At 42.3% G+C, this 15,861-nt stretch overlaps 2 protein-coding genes across 4 annotated transcripts in view; one reads left to right on the top strand and one right to left on the bottom strand.

Moving 5' to 3' along the window:
• Positions 1-9,016, bottom strand: part of WAC (WW domain containing adaptor with coiled-coil) — a 70,150-nt gene extending 61,134 nt beyond the window's left edge. For all 3 annotated transcript variants that reach the window (XM_061587893.1, XM_061587894.1, XM_061587896.1), the window contains exons 1-3: positions 8,623-9,016; positions 8,445-8,481; positions 6,179-6,374 (exon numbers count right to left, since the gene is read on the bottom strand). In XM_061587893.1, the coding sequence (XP_061443877.1) occupies positions 6,179-6,374; positions 8,445-8,481; positions 8,623-8,663 (274 nt within the window). In that variant the 5' untranslated portion in view covers positions 8,664-9,016. The remainder of the gene's footprint in view (positions 1-6,178; positions 6,375-8,444; positions 8,482-8,622) is intronic.
• A 1,121-nt stretch (positions 9,017-10,137) lies between these two features.
• Positions 10,138-13,996, top strand: LOC133365639 (microtubule nucleation factor SSNA1-like). The gene is made up of 2 exons (XM_061587897.1): positions 10,138-10,502; positions 12,845-13,996. Exons 1-2 carry the CDS (start codon positions 10,343-10,345, stop codon positions 13,312-13,314), a joined length of 630 nt encoding a protein of 209 aa, XP_061443881.1. The 5' UTR covers positions 10,138-10,342; the 3' UTR covers positions 13,315-13,996.
• Positions 13,997-15,861: the final 1,865 nt, after the last annotated feature.

The following is a 15,861-nucleotide window of genomic DNA, read 5'->3' as shown; positions in this document are numbered from 1 at the left end:
CTGACTAGGGAAACACCCTGAGCTCAAATGGGGAGGAGGTGAAGAGATGGATGGCATATTTCATTTTGAAGGAGAGGTTTAGATTTAATTAAAAGGTTGAAGTAAATATTTAAAAACTGTTATTTATATTGGTCTATGCTGATTTTTCCACCACCATCCCGTCCATGAAAGTCAATGGAGACATCTCCCAGGTAGAAAAGTCTGTATCCCAAAAAAAACCTTGATGGGGCAGAACCCTGCCACTCCCAACTAATGACCCAAGGGGTAACAGAGTCCTTCCCAAGGAGAGTGACATCCCCCCCAATCTTTCCTATGGTCTCTTTCCCACCCCTATGATTCCGATTGTATCAACCCCAAAACAGTAAAACATATGCCCTGCAGCTGAAATTTGGCAGCTTCCATCCCTTCAGAAGAGGCAAGCAAGCCTGCAAAATGCAACTATGTCTGGCAGAAGATAACAAGATTTTCTTCCTTTTTAAAAAACAAACTTTTCAAGTGGCCTGCATGAAATCTCATGGATGTACCTGCCTCCAATTTGGCAGCCTTAATCCACTCTGGAGGGGCTGCAATACCTGCAAATTTCATCCACTTGTGTAAACGGGGTTATAGCTGTTTTTAGAGTCCCCATTATAACGAGAACAGAGCTTCATTTTTATTTTTATCAATCTAATTCAGTCCCAAATGACAAGTTGAATGGGAAAGACAGAAAGCAGCTCCAAAAAAAAAAAATGGGTTGCTTCCCAAAGCTACAGATTCATGTTGAATCTTATGTCAGGGGTATACCTCTAGTGACAACTACTAAGTACTGCTGAATAGTGCTAAAGACCCGTTCTTCTACTGTAGTATGGCAGGAAAGCATCACAGGCCTGTAGGTAGATGCTCTCTTTACCAGAAAAAGGGCCTCAGCACTGCTATTACAGTACTGGGGGAAAATTCCCAACACAACCCAGGAACAACACAAAACAGGCTTAGGGGGAGGGGCAGGGAGAAGGTGGAGACACGGAGTATCCACAATCCCATACAGTTGCAAAACCAGTCCCACTCATATAGCATTAATGTGGCATTCCAGTGGAGCAGTAGAATGAAACTTTTTTCGGAATGAAAGACTTCTTGAGAAGCAGTTATGCAAGATGCCACTGTAGTTGTCCCTTCACCAAAACAGCTACAGATGTGACGAAGGGACGATGACAGGATTACGGCTGTCACTCACAACCTTTAAACTGTAGTCCAAAATATAAAACACTGCAGAACCTGAAAATAGTTTTTTCTACACTGCACGGACATAGCCTTTACTATAAAAATAATCAAATTTACTAGAGCATATAACTAGTCAATATGACAGATGCATTAACCAAGTATTTGTAGAACATTTAAATAAGTATGCCCAATATGATAATTTGTCAAAACACAAGTTCTCATTGTGCCAAGACACATAAATGCTGGTTTCATAATAGCTTTAGCATGAAGAAAAGACTATAGTATAGAAATATTTGCAAGTCTCAAGTAATCAAGACAAAAGAACTGCATCAACAACCCGCTCCATAGGAGTTTATATGTTGTTTACTTCACCAATTGCTCACTTGATTTGTCAAAATTGTATCCCATTCTTTTGACATGTAACTCATTGCAGTGCATTTACGGTAAACCTGACTTATCTTCATAATTGCCCTGAATGCTGGGTTTGACTAAAATGTAACTTCCCAAGACCACCTAGCAAGCTTCAAAACTGAGTCAGGGTATCTGGATCCCTCCAGTACAAGACCAATAGTCTATTCATTACACTACAGAGCCTCTGTACTTATAGGAAAGTCTGAAGTTGTAGTTTTACATTTGACATCTGAAGGCATCCTTTTCTAGAAGACTCAACATGATTTCATTTCCTTCAAGTAACACTGTGAAAGATTGCACTGGAGGGCAGCAAATACCACTAAGTTTCTACAAAATATTTACAAAGCCCTCCTGACTGGTTAACAAAAGCAGCCAGGTTCCCTAAATTCCCTAACACAGGGGAAATGGAACCTGTGGCCCTCCAGACATTATTAGACCACAGTTCCTATCATCCCTGACCACTGAGCAAGCTGGTTGGGCTGATGAGAATTGAGTCCAACAATGTCTAGATGGCTATAGCTTCCCCATTCCTGTGCTAACATATAGGATTGGGGAGTTGCTTCACTATCCCTTCTTATAGGGCAAATATCAGTACTTTTAAATTATGTTGCCTATGGTGCGCTCCAAGTGTAGTAAAGACATAAAAAGTTCAAATGAACCCCAAATCTAATTATTTCACTGTCCTGCTTAAGTAAATTTGTGTTGAGTATTTGGGACCACTTGTTATAAAAATGTAAAAAAGTTCAAATGTTAAACTTAAATATTTCAGTTAAGATATTTTCTGCATCAAGTCTTTGGTATACTCTGTCACATGTATATACTACTGTAACTAAGTCCAAAGATCTGAAAAGTGTAACTTCATATTCTTCCCTATCTATTCCTCCTTCCATTTCTATTCCCTTTCTCAGTTGTATTTTAGGTTTGTGTATTATAGGTTTTAAACCCTTCAGAGTAGACACCTGTCCTCTGATTCTCTGAAAAGTGCCACACACGCAATACTATATAACAAAAATACATATGCTCAAGAGGAAAATTCAATAGAAAAAGATTTTTACAACCCTTAAATAAAACTTCAAGTTCCTGAGGCCTTCAATCCTAGCCCATAGTATAAGATCACACTATTATTTTACAGTATGCACCCGTCCTTTTCCTTATCCTTCTCCCACTCTTCTTCTTTCTCTTTATTATGAAAAAACAGCTATTTACACCAGTATTGGGGAACCTCAGGCCCAATTAGGCCCAGCAAGGATACGAATTTGCCCTGTGAGTTTTCCTCCCAAGCCATGCCCACCCAGCCCTCAGCTGGCATCACGTAAGGGACAAGTAAAGTAAATAAACAGCAGTAAATAAACTATCAGGAGCTTAAAATGCACTCCCAGGTCTTTCTTAGCAACTGCAGTTTAAATCTAGCACTTTTAAAATTTGGTGCTACATGCAAGGCCCACTGGGATTGTTTCCACTTAGGAGCTCCTAATTAGGGCTGTCAAGTGGCACTATTCCCTGCTGAAAGCAAAGCTTGGAGTCAGCACCTATCAGACAACTATCACTGACAAGTCCTACTGCGATCTTCCTTTGCAGCAGTTTAAACTCAAGCAATGTCGCAAATGGGATATGAGTTACCTTACAGCATGGTGACAGCAGGGGATCAGCCACCTAGCTGTCAAAGTGGCCTGTTGGGGGTGAGGGGACCCTCTTCATGGGGAAAAAGGGTAGTTGGGATGCATCCAATGTGACTCACCTTACCTTGGTGAACAATTAACCAGTTCAAGTCACTGCCTTGGAGGATCCAAAAATTCCTCCACATTGCCTTCCTGCCTCACACAGAATAGTAAAGTTGGAAGCGGCCTATAAGGCTACTGAGTCCAACCCCCTGCTCAATGCAGGAATCGAAGTTAAAGTATACCCAACATGTGTTTCTCTGGCTGCCCCTTGAATGCCTCCAGCTGGAGAGCCCACCACTTCCCTAGGTAATTGGTTCCACTGTTGTATCACTCTAACAATTAGGAAGTTTTTCCTGTTCGGTTGAAATCTGGCTTTCTGTAACGTGAGCCCATTATTCCATGTCCTGCACTCTGGGATGATCAAGAAGATATCCCAGCCCTCTACTGTGTGACAACCTTTAAGGTTCTTGAAGAGTGCTATCATATTCCCCCTCCACCGGTCTTCTCTTAAGGCAAAACATTCCCAGTTCTTTCAGTTTCTCCTTATAGGGCTTTGTTTCCAGTCCCCTTATCATCCTTGTGGCCCTCCTTTAAACCTGTTCCTGCAACCTGACCTCAAATTAAGTGTTCAACTATAGCCATGTCCTCTAATGCATAATGACATAGAGAACAGCTGCCATTTTCAGGAGTACAACTGCCAAACACAGGTGGCAGAAGCATTTTTCCAGTAGTCCTATGTTACAGAAAAATTTGGATTAGGAACTGAACCAGGATATAAGCACTTTAAAAGTTGTAAAATGCCACTTCCAAATTTGACCAAATTGTGATGACAGTGTATTGCTAAATTCCTTCTTTAGATTGGCCAAATGCTTTTTATTTTTAACTTAATCATAATACTATTATAAAATGAAAGATATGCTCAAAACATTTGATCACTTTTCTGACTGAAGGAACAAAGTATGTTGTATTTTAACAGCCAAATGCTCCACAGAGATGAAGTGAAAATGGTTTCTTTCGAGATAAAGTCCCACAGATAATGAAGCAGGAAATATGGTGTTTAAGAAATGGTGATTCAAGTACAACTCTGAACATCTGCAAAAATTCATGAAAATCTTCAGACTTCTGGACATCATATATGACTTGAATGGGACACACACACCCACTTCATAAATCCTTACATACAGCTGCTGGATTCAATATATACACACATCCTACACCAGCCCTCTGAACGTCAAAAAGACTAAAGTAACGACAACAGAAGATTTATGTAACTTTACAGTTGACAATGAGGACATTGAACTTGACAAGGATTATCAATACCTTGGCACAGTCATTAACCAAAATGGAGACAATAGTCAAGAAATCAGAAGAAGGCTAGGACTGGGGAGGGCAGCTGTGAGAGAACTAGAAAAGGTCCTCAAATGGAAAGATGTATCACTGAACACTAAAGTCAGGATCATTCAGACCATGGAATTCCTGATTTCTATGTATGGATATGAAAGATGGTCAGTGAAAAAAGCAGGTAAGAGAAAAATCAACTCCTTTGAAATGTGGTGTTGGAGGAGAGCTGTGCGCATACCATGGACTGCGAAAAAGACCAATAACTGGGTGTTAGAACAAATTAAATCAGAACTGTCACTAGAAGCCAAAATGATGAAACTGAGGCTATCATACTCTGGACACATAATGAGAAGACATGATTCATTAGAAAAGGTAATAATGCTGGGGGAAACAGAAGGGAGTAGAAAAAAAGGCCAAACAAGAGATGGATTGATTCCATAAAGAAAGCCACAGACCTGAACTTACAAGATCTGAACAGGGTGGTTCATGACAGATGCTCTTGGAGATCACTGATTCATAGGGTCACCGTAAGTCATAGTCAACTTGGAGGCACATAACAAAACACCAGCCCTGCACAACCTGGTGTTCCCACAAGTTTTGGTGTGCAATTCCCATCATTCCTGACTGCTGATCATGCTGGCTGGAGCCGATAAGTGTTCAGTCCAGTATCTGGAGGGCACCTAGTTGAGCAAGGCTGTCCAATAACAGCGAGCAATTGGAAGGGCAGTCAAATTCAGTCTCTTCTCCATCCCTAAGCATTATCCTTCCAAATAATTGGATCAGTATCAGATCCAAATCAGCAAGGATTACAATATACAGTGCAACAGGTGTTGGATGTGGTGTTTTTACCTCAAAAATGGCAACCAGCAATGCTTTCCATGCATAAAAGCCTACTGATGAAGTTTGCAGCAAAGTTATTGATGGAGGATTGGAGAGCATAAGGTGTTAACATCTCAGCTTTTTACTTCCCAAAAAGAATATGCAACCAGAATGATTTTGGAATTACCTTCCACTAGTTTTAAAAAAATAACACACAGCCCTCAAAAAGCAATGTATTTTGTAAATGGTCTATGCCATGTATCCTGCTTTAACTGATGAGTTGTTTAAAAAAACTACACAGAAACAGTTATCTCCTGCTACTGAATTCAGAATGGAATGCAAAGCAGCAGACATTAAATACAAAAAGAAAGAATGGAAGAAAGAATGGAAGAAAGGAGAATTCAAAGCAAGCACCATGACACTTAAATCTTCTGGTCATCAGTTTAGTAGACCATACATTTATAACATTTTAAAAGCAAAGCATCTACTTATAATGCAAACTAAAAATAGAATGGGGAAAAATGATCAGAGTTCCAGTTTTGGAAAAATGGCGGGGTATAAATAAAGATAATAATAATAATAAAATAATAATAAAATAATAATAATAATAATAATTTTCCTTTAGGCAGTGATGTGAATGGACTGAAGTAATGCTGAAGTAAATCTTTCATCCCAGCTTTGTTTTGGTGCAAGATGTATTTCAATTCCTAACAGTATTTTGGATACAAATCAGTTAAAGTTTAACTCACCACCATCCCTCTCTCTAACTCTGTGAGCATGCATGCTTTTAGCTTTACTGTGTCCAGTGTTGTCACCGTATTTGTTTTCAGGGCTATCAGATCGCCGCAACATTTTATTTGGTGGTGAAGGATCTGTGGTGTCTCGCATCTTGTCATGCCGGTGATCACCACCACTGGGGTGACTCTTTGATGAGTATTTAAGAGCCTGCAAGACAACAAGTACAGATTTCCTAAGATACGTTTTAGTAGCAGAGATAGAATTTACAACCAACAATTCTATTCTCCAAACTTTTACTCATATGTTAAACTCTAAGCCAGCCTTTCCAACCAGTGTGCCTCCAGATGTTGTTGGACCACAACTCCCATCAGCCTCAGCCAGCATTGCCAACGGTCAGGAAAGATGGAAGTTGTGGTCCAACAACATCTGGAGGCACACTGGTTGGGAAAAGCTGCTCTAAGCAGTGGCTGACATTCAAAGAGCTACTTAAAAACATGCACAGGGCTCACACAGTTGACCACGCAGTATGGAGATGCTGCTGTCCAAAATATATCAAGTCTAGAAATCTTCTTGTGTCATGGAACTAGTTTCACTTTATCTTGCCATTTAACAAATTTACTCGCAAGTAATTCTGGGTCTTTCATCCCTAATCTCATTTTAGTATGAACATTCTATTTCTGATTTCAGCACTTATTTGAAGCAATGCTAATGCTCATCTTCAATCAATTCAAGCTTCTTTGTGGTGTTCTATGTCACAATTCTATGCCTATCACACTGTGTTTAACGAAGACTAATCTCAAATAAGAGTTTAAATATAGACCTAGCTGCTTTAGCGGGCATGAAATATTTATTATTTATTTATTGTGTTTGTATACCGCCCCATAGCCGAAGCTCTCTGAGCAGTTTACAGTAACTAAAAGTATTAAAAACAAATATATAAATTTAAAACACATCTTTTTAAAAACAATTTAAAACGCAATTTTAATAATTTAAAACAATTTAAAAAACACATGCTAAAATGAAATGAAACACCTTGGTCTACACAGGCAATGCAATTAAGTTCTTTCCTTTGCACAGTGCAGCTTCTATTTACAAAATTTAAACTCCCATTTATTATAATACACAAGTCATAAGCAGCACTGCAAAATCTGAGGCCTTTGATACTGGTTTCAATTATAGCTCTTCCCTAATTCCTCCCTAAATAACCTGTCCCACCCAATCTACCCCAAAAAACTCAATTTTAATCAGTGGTACTAATAATTTATGAAGCAAAACTAGCTGTTACGCAATTAAAGAAAAAATATCTTTCTACAGAAAGGATTTAAAAGTTTGGTAAGTTTTGTAGAAGTTTGAGTAGATTATCATCTACATGTGTTACAAGAGCTACTCATGTATATAGTACCAACAGCCCCTTGTGCTCTAAGTACAACCTGCTCTGAGCAACCTTGGTCAGCAGCTCACTCCATCTGCACGTTTTCACAACACAAGCCTCTATGTTATGAATGTTTACCTTAAGTACTGTCACTGACTGCAGCCTCCAGTTGTCAAAGTTTACTTTATAGCTGATCATTCAAGTACAGAACTACAGTAGTCAAATTACTATTTTCTATCAAACCGTTTACACTAGGGAGATGACAAAAGGAAAGCTGCAAACCTCAAATATTTTTCCCCATTTGGTATACCAGTAATTTCCCAAATATCTTCATGGGTACTTCACCTTAATCCCAATTTAAAATTTTCTCAGCAATAGAAAGGGCTTAAGAAACTAGAATTCCTTTTGGGCTTCACTCACGATAGCCCAAGGCCTAGAACTTATCTGGCTTTTATGTCTCCTCTTAAAGGTAGAAGGGGATAAGCAACACTCGGGTAGGCTCTTCGGGCTGCTCACTACCATTCCACTCGTTTCATTAGGCGGAAAAACAATGCCGACCTCCCACCTACCCACTCCTCGCGGCCCATATCAGGCCTAGGCCTCTCGCTTCCTTGCACCACCGCCAGGCGACTATCGCTGCCTTATTCAGGTTCTCGCGGCCGGGGAGGAGAATCAGAAGCCACCGCTACCCACTTCTCCTCCTTTCTCCCTCCCCGGGCCCCCGTGCGCAGGGCAGAGGAAAGGGAAGCTGTTGCTTCCCTTTCCCCCCCGCGGCCTACAGCGGCGGCCGAAGCCTGCGCTCGAGTAGTTTTGCTCGCCCTCCCACACGCTAGTTGCTGCTGCTACCACCGCTGCCGCCGCAGGGCCTATCACTGTGGGACTGCGGCGGGCGAAGAAATCGGTACCTGGTAGGGCTGCGAGTCCCCCTTGCGGTCGTGACAGCTGGAAAGAGAGAAGAAAAAGACGTTACGTTAGCGAGCGACCGTTACTGGCCGTTGGTATGGCGGGGGGTGGAAGAGAGAGACGAGGAAAGAGAGGGGGGAGAGTAGACGGGAGGGCAGAACGGGAAAAGGGGTTATTTACCCATCATTGAGTCTTTGCTGTTTCCTCGCATACATTACCATCAATGCCCGGCCTGTGTGTGAGAGACTGAGGGGACCAGGAGGGCGCGGCCGGGCCACGGGCGCCGCCGAGGGGGGAGGGGGAAGCAGCGCCCCGACCGGGGACAGGGAGGAGGAAGGGAAGGGAGGGAGGGAGGAGGAGGGGCGGCTCAGGCAGCTCGGCTGTGAGGGGAAGCAACGCTCACGGGCCCATCTCCTCTCCGCACCAGCGAGAAGGAGAGACGCCCCCGCAAAACGAACACAGGGAAGCGCGAAGGAAGAAAACGACGACAACGTTCCCTCTGCTGCTGCCACTGTCCGTTTTCACTCGCCCACAGCTGCCGCCTGCCCCCCCCACCCTCAGCCTCTGCTCCCAACACTACCGCCGTCCGACTACATCCGGGAAACTCGGACGCCGCCGCCTTCGCTTAACGTCGGCTGTTGTCGGCTCTTTCCGTCAAAGCTCCTCCCATTCGATCCAATTTTTTTAATCTTCCTCTTTCTTAAGAGTAATGTCCCGCCTACTCTGTTCCGGATACTGAGACGCTCTCTTTCGGGAAACATCGGTGGTTTCCGCCGGATCCCGGAAAGCCCTCACCTGGATTTTTAAGCCTATGGTCCCTCCCTTCTTCGCTCTCGGTTCAGCGATTCCACATTCGGAAAACATCGGTAGTTTCCGTCAGGCCTGCAGCTTTCGGACGACACCAGCCGCTTGCTATACTTCGGCTATTTCCGCAGGCAGAAGCATAAGCGCGCTACAATCGGCTGTTTCCGTGCCCCTCCCACTTTTTTGTTATTGTAACCGTTCCTAAAAGCAGCTCGTAAAGTGGGCCTCTAGTTGGCTGAAGACGTTTTTCTTTCGGTCCTGTAGCAGCTGATTGAAGCTGCCTGCTGCGAGAAGAGAGTCGCGTTAAAAGTTGCGGCAGCGAGGGTTCATTAGTGTGCGTAACCAGAGATGAGGATGGGGACCTAATAAAACGTTTATGAATGGGAATGTAAAACAAAACCTCTGGAGAACCATTTCCGCCTGGCGTGTTGAGTGTAGTTTGGCTATTTAGGAAAGTGCTGTGGGGCGAGCCCAAGAAAGGGTGCTAGAATGCGCGCTTTATGTATCTCCCTTAAAGTCAATCTCATGGATTTCAATCAGGCATGTTCCCAGGTAATTGCAGCCTTTGACTAGAGTCCGATTATGCCGATTTAGGGCGCAGTTTTATCTCGCTTGCATGACAGTGCGCGCCATCGGACTGAATGGTATTTCCTTCTGAGTAGGCAGGCAATTATAACATTGCGCTGCTGTGTGGGGAGTAAAGTCTGTTGAACTCAAGCGGAGCTTACTTCCGAGCGAGCATGTGTATGTGAGCGGGCTGCAGAGGCTCCAGTCTTGTGCGAAAGGATTTGAGAGAAATCGCTCTAGGGACGCCTTTGCGATTTACACTCCCAAGCACCTACGCCGTATGTCCCGCGGAATGGATAGGCTCGGGCGGGGCTACCCGTCGTCCTCTCGGGGTATTTGCTTGAAGAAACGAAGAAGAGGGAAGGGGCGCCGGCGTTGCGGCGTCACTCTTAGCAGTACGCAGCCGCGTGGAAGCCGCCTCCTTCTTAGCCTGCCTGGCATCACCGTGGAGAACCTCCTCCGTCGTCTCCACCCCGAAGGTGCCTAGTGGCTAGTTCGGGACACGCCTTCTCCCGGCCCCCAATTCCAAATGATCCGCGGCAGCCGCTGTCTTGCGAGGATAGTAACAACAAAGCTATTCTGGGAGGCACGTGGGCGTCCGCAGGTCTATTCTCGGTCTGGGGAAGAACAGCTGCCAGCGGCGCGGAGGCAAGGCAGGGCGCTTCGCCTTGGAGGCATCTCCCCAACTGGTGGGTCGGCTGTATGATTCTTTGGCTGAGTTGGCGGAGGGTTTTGAGAAGAGACAGGCAGAGAGAAGTAGAGGAAAAAAGGGGGCGGGGGAAAGCCTTTGTCTTTCGCGGTACGCGGAAGAGAGCGGGCATATGCGGTTGCCAAGAGCCAAACTCCCTCCTATCCAAGTGTAGAGAAACCCTACAGCAAAATAATACCAATGTAATAGAGCCCCCGCTGCATATCGAGGCTGAAGTCGAGCTGAAAGGTTGAGGGCTACTCTCTTGAGGGCTGCTGTGTTGAAAGTGCGGGATGCGAAGGCTTTGAGGAGGCCTCCCTTGTGAGATGCAGACGTTTGCTGGGGTGACCGGGCTTGAGCCCTGCAGATACAGTGTAATGGTTGGGTCAGGAGGCATAATGCTAACTTATCTTAAACTCCGCCTGGTCTCTCTTTTCTGTAACCCCCCTTTCGTCCCATGGTGGGACTCCTAAAGTAGCCATTGCAGAACTTTAGAGTGCCCTGGAGACTTGCAGCGGAAGCATGTTTATTCAGGAGTTAAACTGCTGAGTTCTTACTACATGTAGCTTTAATGGTGCATTCTCTTCTATTACTTGTAAATGGACAAACTGAGCAGGCCTAGAGGTGGGGAAGCCAATGCTTAGGCAGACCTAAGATTAAGAGTGCTACAGTTTTCAGCGCTCTTAAAACCCACAAATCTCCCCAGGAACCTCTTACTTAAACTGTAATAAATCAACCCTGGTCTCTCTGGTTCACAGTTGGGGGATGTATTTACTATTCCAAGCCAGCATATAGATACAGAGCAGCTTAATGGCCCTATCACAGGACAAAGGAAGAGAGAAGCTTCAGTTGTTGTTATTAGTAATAAAGAAACATATGACTCTCTTGACAGAAGTGGGAAGGGAAAAGGGGAGAATAAGCTTTCCCCCATCCCTTTGCCTATTCCATTCCTCTTCAGTGCTCTTCTCACACAGTTTCACGTTCACATCACTTCTGTGCACGCTCATGGCCACAGCTCACATGCACATACTCATACTTTTACATGCAGGCAAACAGACAGGCAAAACCACTAATTTGCACCTTTATACATGGAATTGTGCATCTACACATTCTCTTGCATGCAAGCATTTAAATATGCTTTTGCACACGTTGTTATGGTCACTGTAAATTGTGTTGGATGGAAGGAATGGTGCAGACCAAAGTATGATCTATTCCACTAGTTCCCAAACTTTTTTCCCCCATGGACTTACTGAAAATTGCTGAGGGTCTTGATAGACTACTTAATGGTTTTTCTGTCTGTTGTAGCAACTGTAGTGTCCATGTTAGATGCGGCATGATTTTTATTTTTATTGCTTTTATTTCTTATATACTCTATATAAGAATATACAGTATATACTGTATGTCATTGTATTCCATATTATTCAAATTGTAATACAACAAAAAGAAGCAATTAAAATCCAATTAAAAATCAATATGACTGTCTCATGCAGTTGATGTGCCATCTCCTGTCTTCAACCACAAATCCACAGACATGCCAGGGACCACCTGAATGAAGTTTACAGACCACCGTTTGGAAACTCCTGGTCTGTTCTTTCCCAAAAGGCCTTTACAATTGGCACTCTTGAAAACTCTGCTTAGAAATGGTAGTTAAGGAATGCTGATAATATGTTTGGGGAGAGGTCTTGAGACCCATTTTTCTGGCAAAGGTAGGGAGTCTGTAGCAGTTGTGCATGCCTTCTCAGTGTGTGTCCTCAGTCATCACAGATTGACTTTGTTCGCAAAAATATAGGGACTATTCATTTAAGAGTATGAGTTCAGTTCTCTTCATTTATTATCTGTGTGCTTTGTAAGCATTATACATGGAATCCTTCAAAAACTTTCCGTTGATCTGCTGCAATATAGGGATAGAAAAGCAGTTAAACTAAGGTCTATTAAGCTTAGGTCTACTAAGAAAAGCAGTTAAAGCAGTGCAATCCTATGTGCATTTACTTAGGAATAAATCCCATTGAGTTCATTGGTGCTTACAGTGCATCCCTGTGCATAAGTGTCACTAATTTCAAATGTGCCACTGATTGCAATGGAACTTGCACATAATATGTTTCAGAATCGGGTTGCAAGTCTGAAAACTGATTTGCTTGGTGGGTTCATTACAAAACCAAATACTAACTATAGAAAGAAAGAAAGAAAAGTTCAAGTAATGGCAAAATAGGATTCTTGCAAACGTCTTAAAATGATTTCCTTAAACAGATGTTATACCTCCATTATTGATGTCTCCATTATGCATGTCCCGGTTCTACAGAGTTGCTCAAAGATAGTTAGCAGTTTCCTTCTTTCCTCTCTTAGATTACAAAATACAGGAAGTCAATGGTGACAACAGCCAGTGGAAGAAAGGGGCATTTCCTCCTCCTCCAAAGGGTGAAGCCAGCAGGATGACTCACCAGGGGGCTGTCCTACAAGGCTATAACAATGAACTTGTGAAATGTATAGAAGACTTGTGTATGCAAAGGGAAGAGCTGAACAAGCAGATAGTGGAAGCAGAAGAGGAAAAGAATAAGATCCAGGATGAAGTTGAAATGCTGACAAAACAGTTGGACTGTGTGTGTGAAAGCTTAGCATGGAAAAATGCTACCCAGAAGAAACTTGATGAACTCCTTGCTGAAACACAGTTGGCTTATGAGAAGATCTTGGAAAGTTCCAGAATGCTGCTGAATGTTTTGAAAACAGAAATGGGGAATTTAGACAAAATTGTAGTGCTAAACAGTAATGTGACTGGAGCCATTCAAATGTTTGGGCTCCAACAAACCCAACATTAGGCTTAGTGAAAAGTTATACAAGAAATATTTGATCCTTTGATCTCAAATTTTATTAGCGTTTTTCCTATGTATCAGTGGTATTTTTTGTGAAATTGAGGAAGCAATAAATACACAAGTTGAAATTAAGTTCTTAAAAACTAGTTGCTTAACCTAAAATTATTGTAGATGCTGCCAGCACTACGAGTTAGATCCTACTGCTGTGTAATCCAAGGGCTGAGTCCAACAGCTGCTGGATCAACAAATAAAGTAATTAAGATTTGACATGCCACTGGCTGTGTCAGAGCAACAGCATAATATCTACCACTGTTTCTGGAACTGAGAGGAAGAATTGGTGTGTAAATGTTTGTGATTCCAGTAGTGTTTCTTTGGGTGATGTGGGCAGAATTCAGGATACAACAGTTAGGTAAATCTTTCTGAATTTGTCCACTTATTTGTTGTTGCAAGCTTCTACTTAACCACTTCACAACTGTGTACACTAGCAACTGCTAATATGGTGACCTCCAGTTGTTGTGCCCCAAAACTTCCATTATCTTTGGCCATTGGTCAAGCTGGCTGGCACTGATGGGAGCTATAGCCCCCAACAGTGAACACTGATGTATACAATCACTTATGTAACACTTTCTTGTTTATATATCTGTCTGATTTTTTGAAATGTACTAATATACCTCATCAATGACCTTAATTCATTTGGGTAATTTATTTTACATTTTTATCCTGCCCTTTCTCCCAAAGGGTGCACAGGGCAACAAACAACAACTGATAAAACTCTAAAAAGAAACCTTAAAAGCAAAAATTTAAAAAAACCAATTCCAATATAGATGTAGTGATAATGTGGAAAGACAGTAAAAGATAGCACTTCTGCTTAGGTTGCTTTGTTTGTCACTATCAATATATTGGTATATTCACACGTTTAACTAAACTGTGAAGATTATACAAAATGCATAGTAAGGGAAACACGCTTTAAAAATAACATCTACTGTAGTGATGGAGAGGAAGGGTCAGAAAAGGGCAGAAAACTAATCCTATTCCTTAGCATAGTGCTAATTCTCTCCTTCGCTATCCTCCATATGAAAAATACTCATACCTATTAATGTGATTTTGAAAGGAAAAATAATTTTGGGGAGTATACACTTGGGTTCTAGTTTATAAGTCCTATTCGGAGTAGATTCAGTGAAATTAATAAACCTAAGTTAGTTATCTCCAATAACGTTAATGGATCTAGTCTGAGTAGTGGTGTTGAATATGACCCCAAATAAATTGTTGCTTTCTCTGCAAACCGTTAATTTCACAGTGACAGAAGAGGCAGCTGTGATGGTTCAGACTCTTGGCCTATGCTATCCCACTCTCCAGCTTCCTGTTGTCCTATATAAATTGTTTGTGTGGGACAGCAGTACAAGTCATTGCCCATCCTGGATCTTATTTCTGAGTTTCAGTATATCTTAAAGTGGCTTAATTGTTGCTCTCTTTAATTGGAGAACTTCCAGAAGCTAGTTTAGTGAGAGAACTAAGCATCTCTAATGGAATTTTCAGTATCCCCACCAAACATTTTCTTTTGGAATATTTTGTATAAAACCAGTGTAGTGTAGGTATATCCTTTATTTTGAAAAATGTAACATTTCTATTTATTAATGATGCTGTGGATGTAATATATCTTGACCAGCTAAGCTTTTGATAAAATGCCCCATTATATTTGATTTGCAAGCTAGCTAAATGTGGGCTGGATGGAACAACTGTCGGATGGCTCCATAGTTGGCTACAGAATCATAAGAGTGCTTATCAATGGTTCCTTCTCACACTGGGGAGAGGTAACAGGCGGGGTACCATAGGGCTCGGTCCTGGGCCCAGTGCTCTTCAACATTTTTTATTAATGACTTGGATGAGGAGGTGTAGGGAATGCTCATCAAATTTGCAGATGACACAAAATTGGGAGGGATAGCTAATACCCTGAAAGACGGAAACGAAATTCAAAGTGATCTTGATAGGCTGGAGCATTGGGCTGAAAATAGAATTAAATTTAACAGGGATCAGTGCAAAGTTCTACACATAGGAAAAAGAAACAAAATATACAGTTATAAGATGGGGAATACTTGGCTCAGCAATACTACATGCCAGAAGGATCTTGGAATTGTTCTTGATTTCAAGGTGAATATGAGCCAATAGTGCGATGTGGCTGCAAAAAAGGCAAATGCAATTTTAGTCTGCATTACAGAAGCATAGTTTCCAATTGTATGAAGTACTAGTTCTATTTGGTACTGGTTAGGCCCCATTTTGAGTCCTGCATCTAGTTCTGGACACCACACTTTAAGAAGAATGCAGACAAACTGGAATAGGTTCAGAGAAGGGTAACAAAAATGATCCAGGGACTGGAAACAAAGCCCCATGAGGAGAGACTGAAAGAACCAGGTTCCCTTTAGAAGAGAAGACTTGGGTGATACAAGAGCACTCTTCAAGTAGTTGAAAGGTGATCACACTCTCCTGCACTGTTTTCAGACTGAATACATTCACATCTATTTTGTAGGCAGGGATGCTGCCAGATGACAGTACTCC

Source organism: Rhineura floridana, chromosome 10, assembly GCF_030035675.1.
Source record: "Rhineura floridana isolate rRhiFlo1 chromosome 10, rRhiFlo1.hap2, whole genome shotgun sequence".
NCBI lineage: Eukaryota > Metazoa > Chordata > Lepidosauria > Squamata > Rhineuridae > Rhineura > Rhineura floridana.
This window is presented reverse-complemented; position numbering and strand designations above follow the sequence as displayed.

Bases quoted from the DNA above. Each gene is read 5' to 3' on its own strand.
- LOC133365639 (XM_061587897.1), top strand. From the start codon at position 10,343: ATGATCCGCGGCAGCCGCTGTCTTGCGAGGATAGTAACAACAAAGCTA. The intron at 10,503-12,844 runs GTGGGTCGGCTG...TTCCTCTCTTAG, and splicing joins TGGAGGCATCTCCCCAACTG to ATTACAAAATACAGGAAGTC.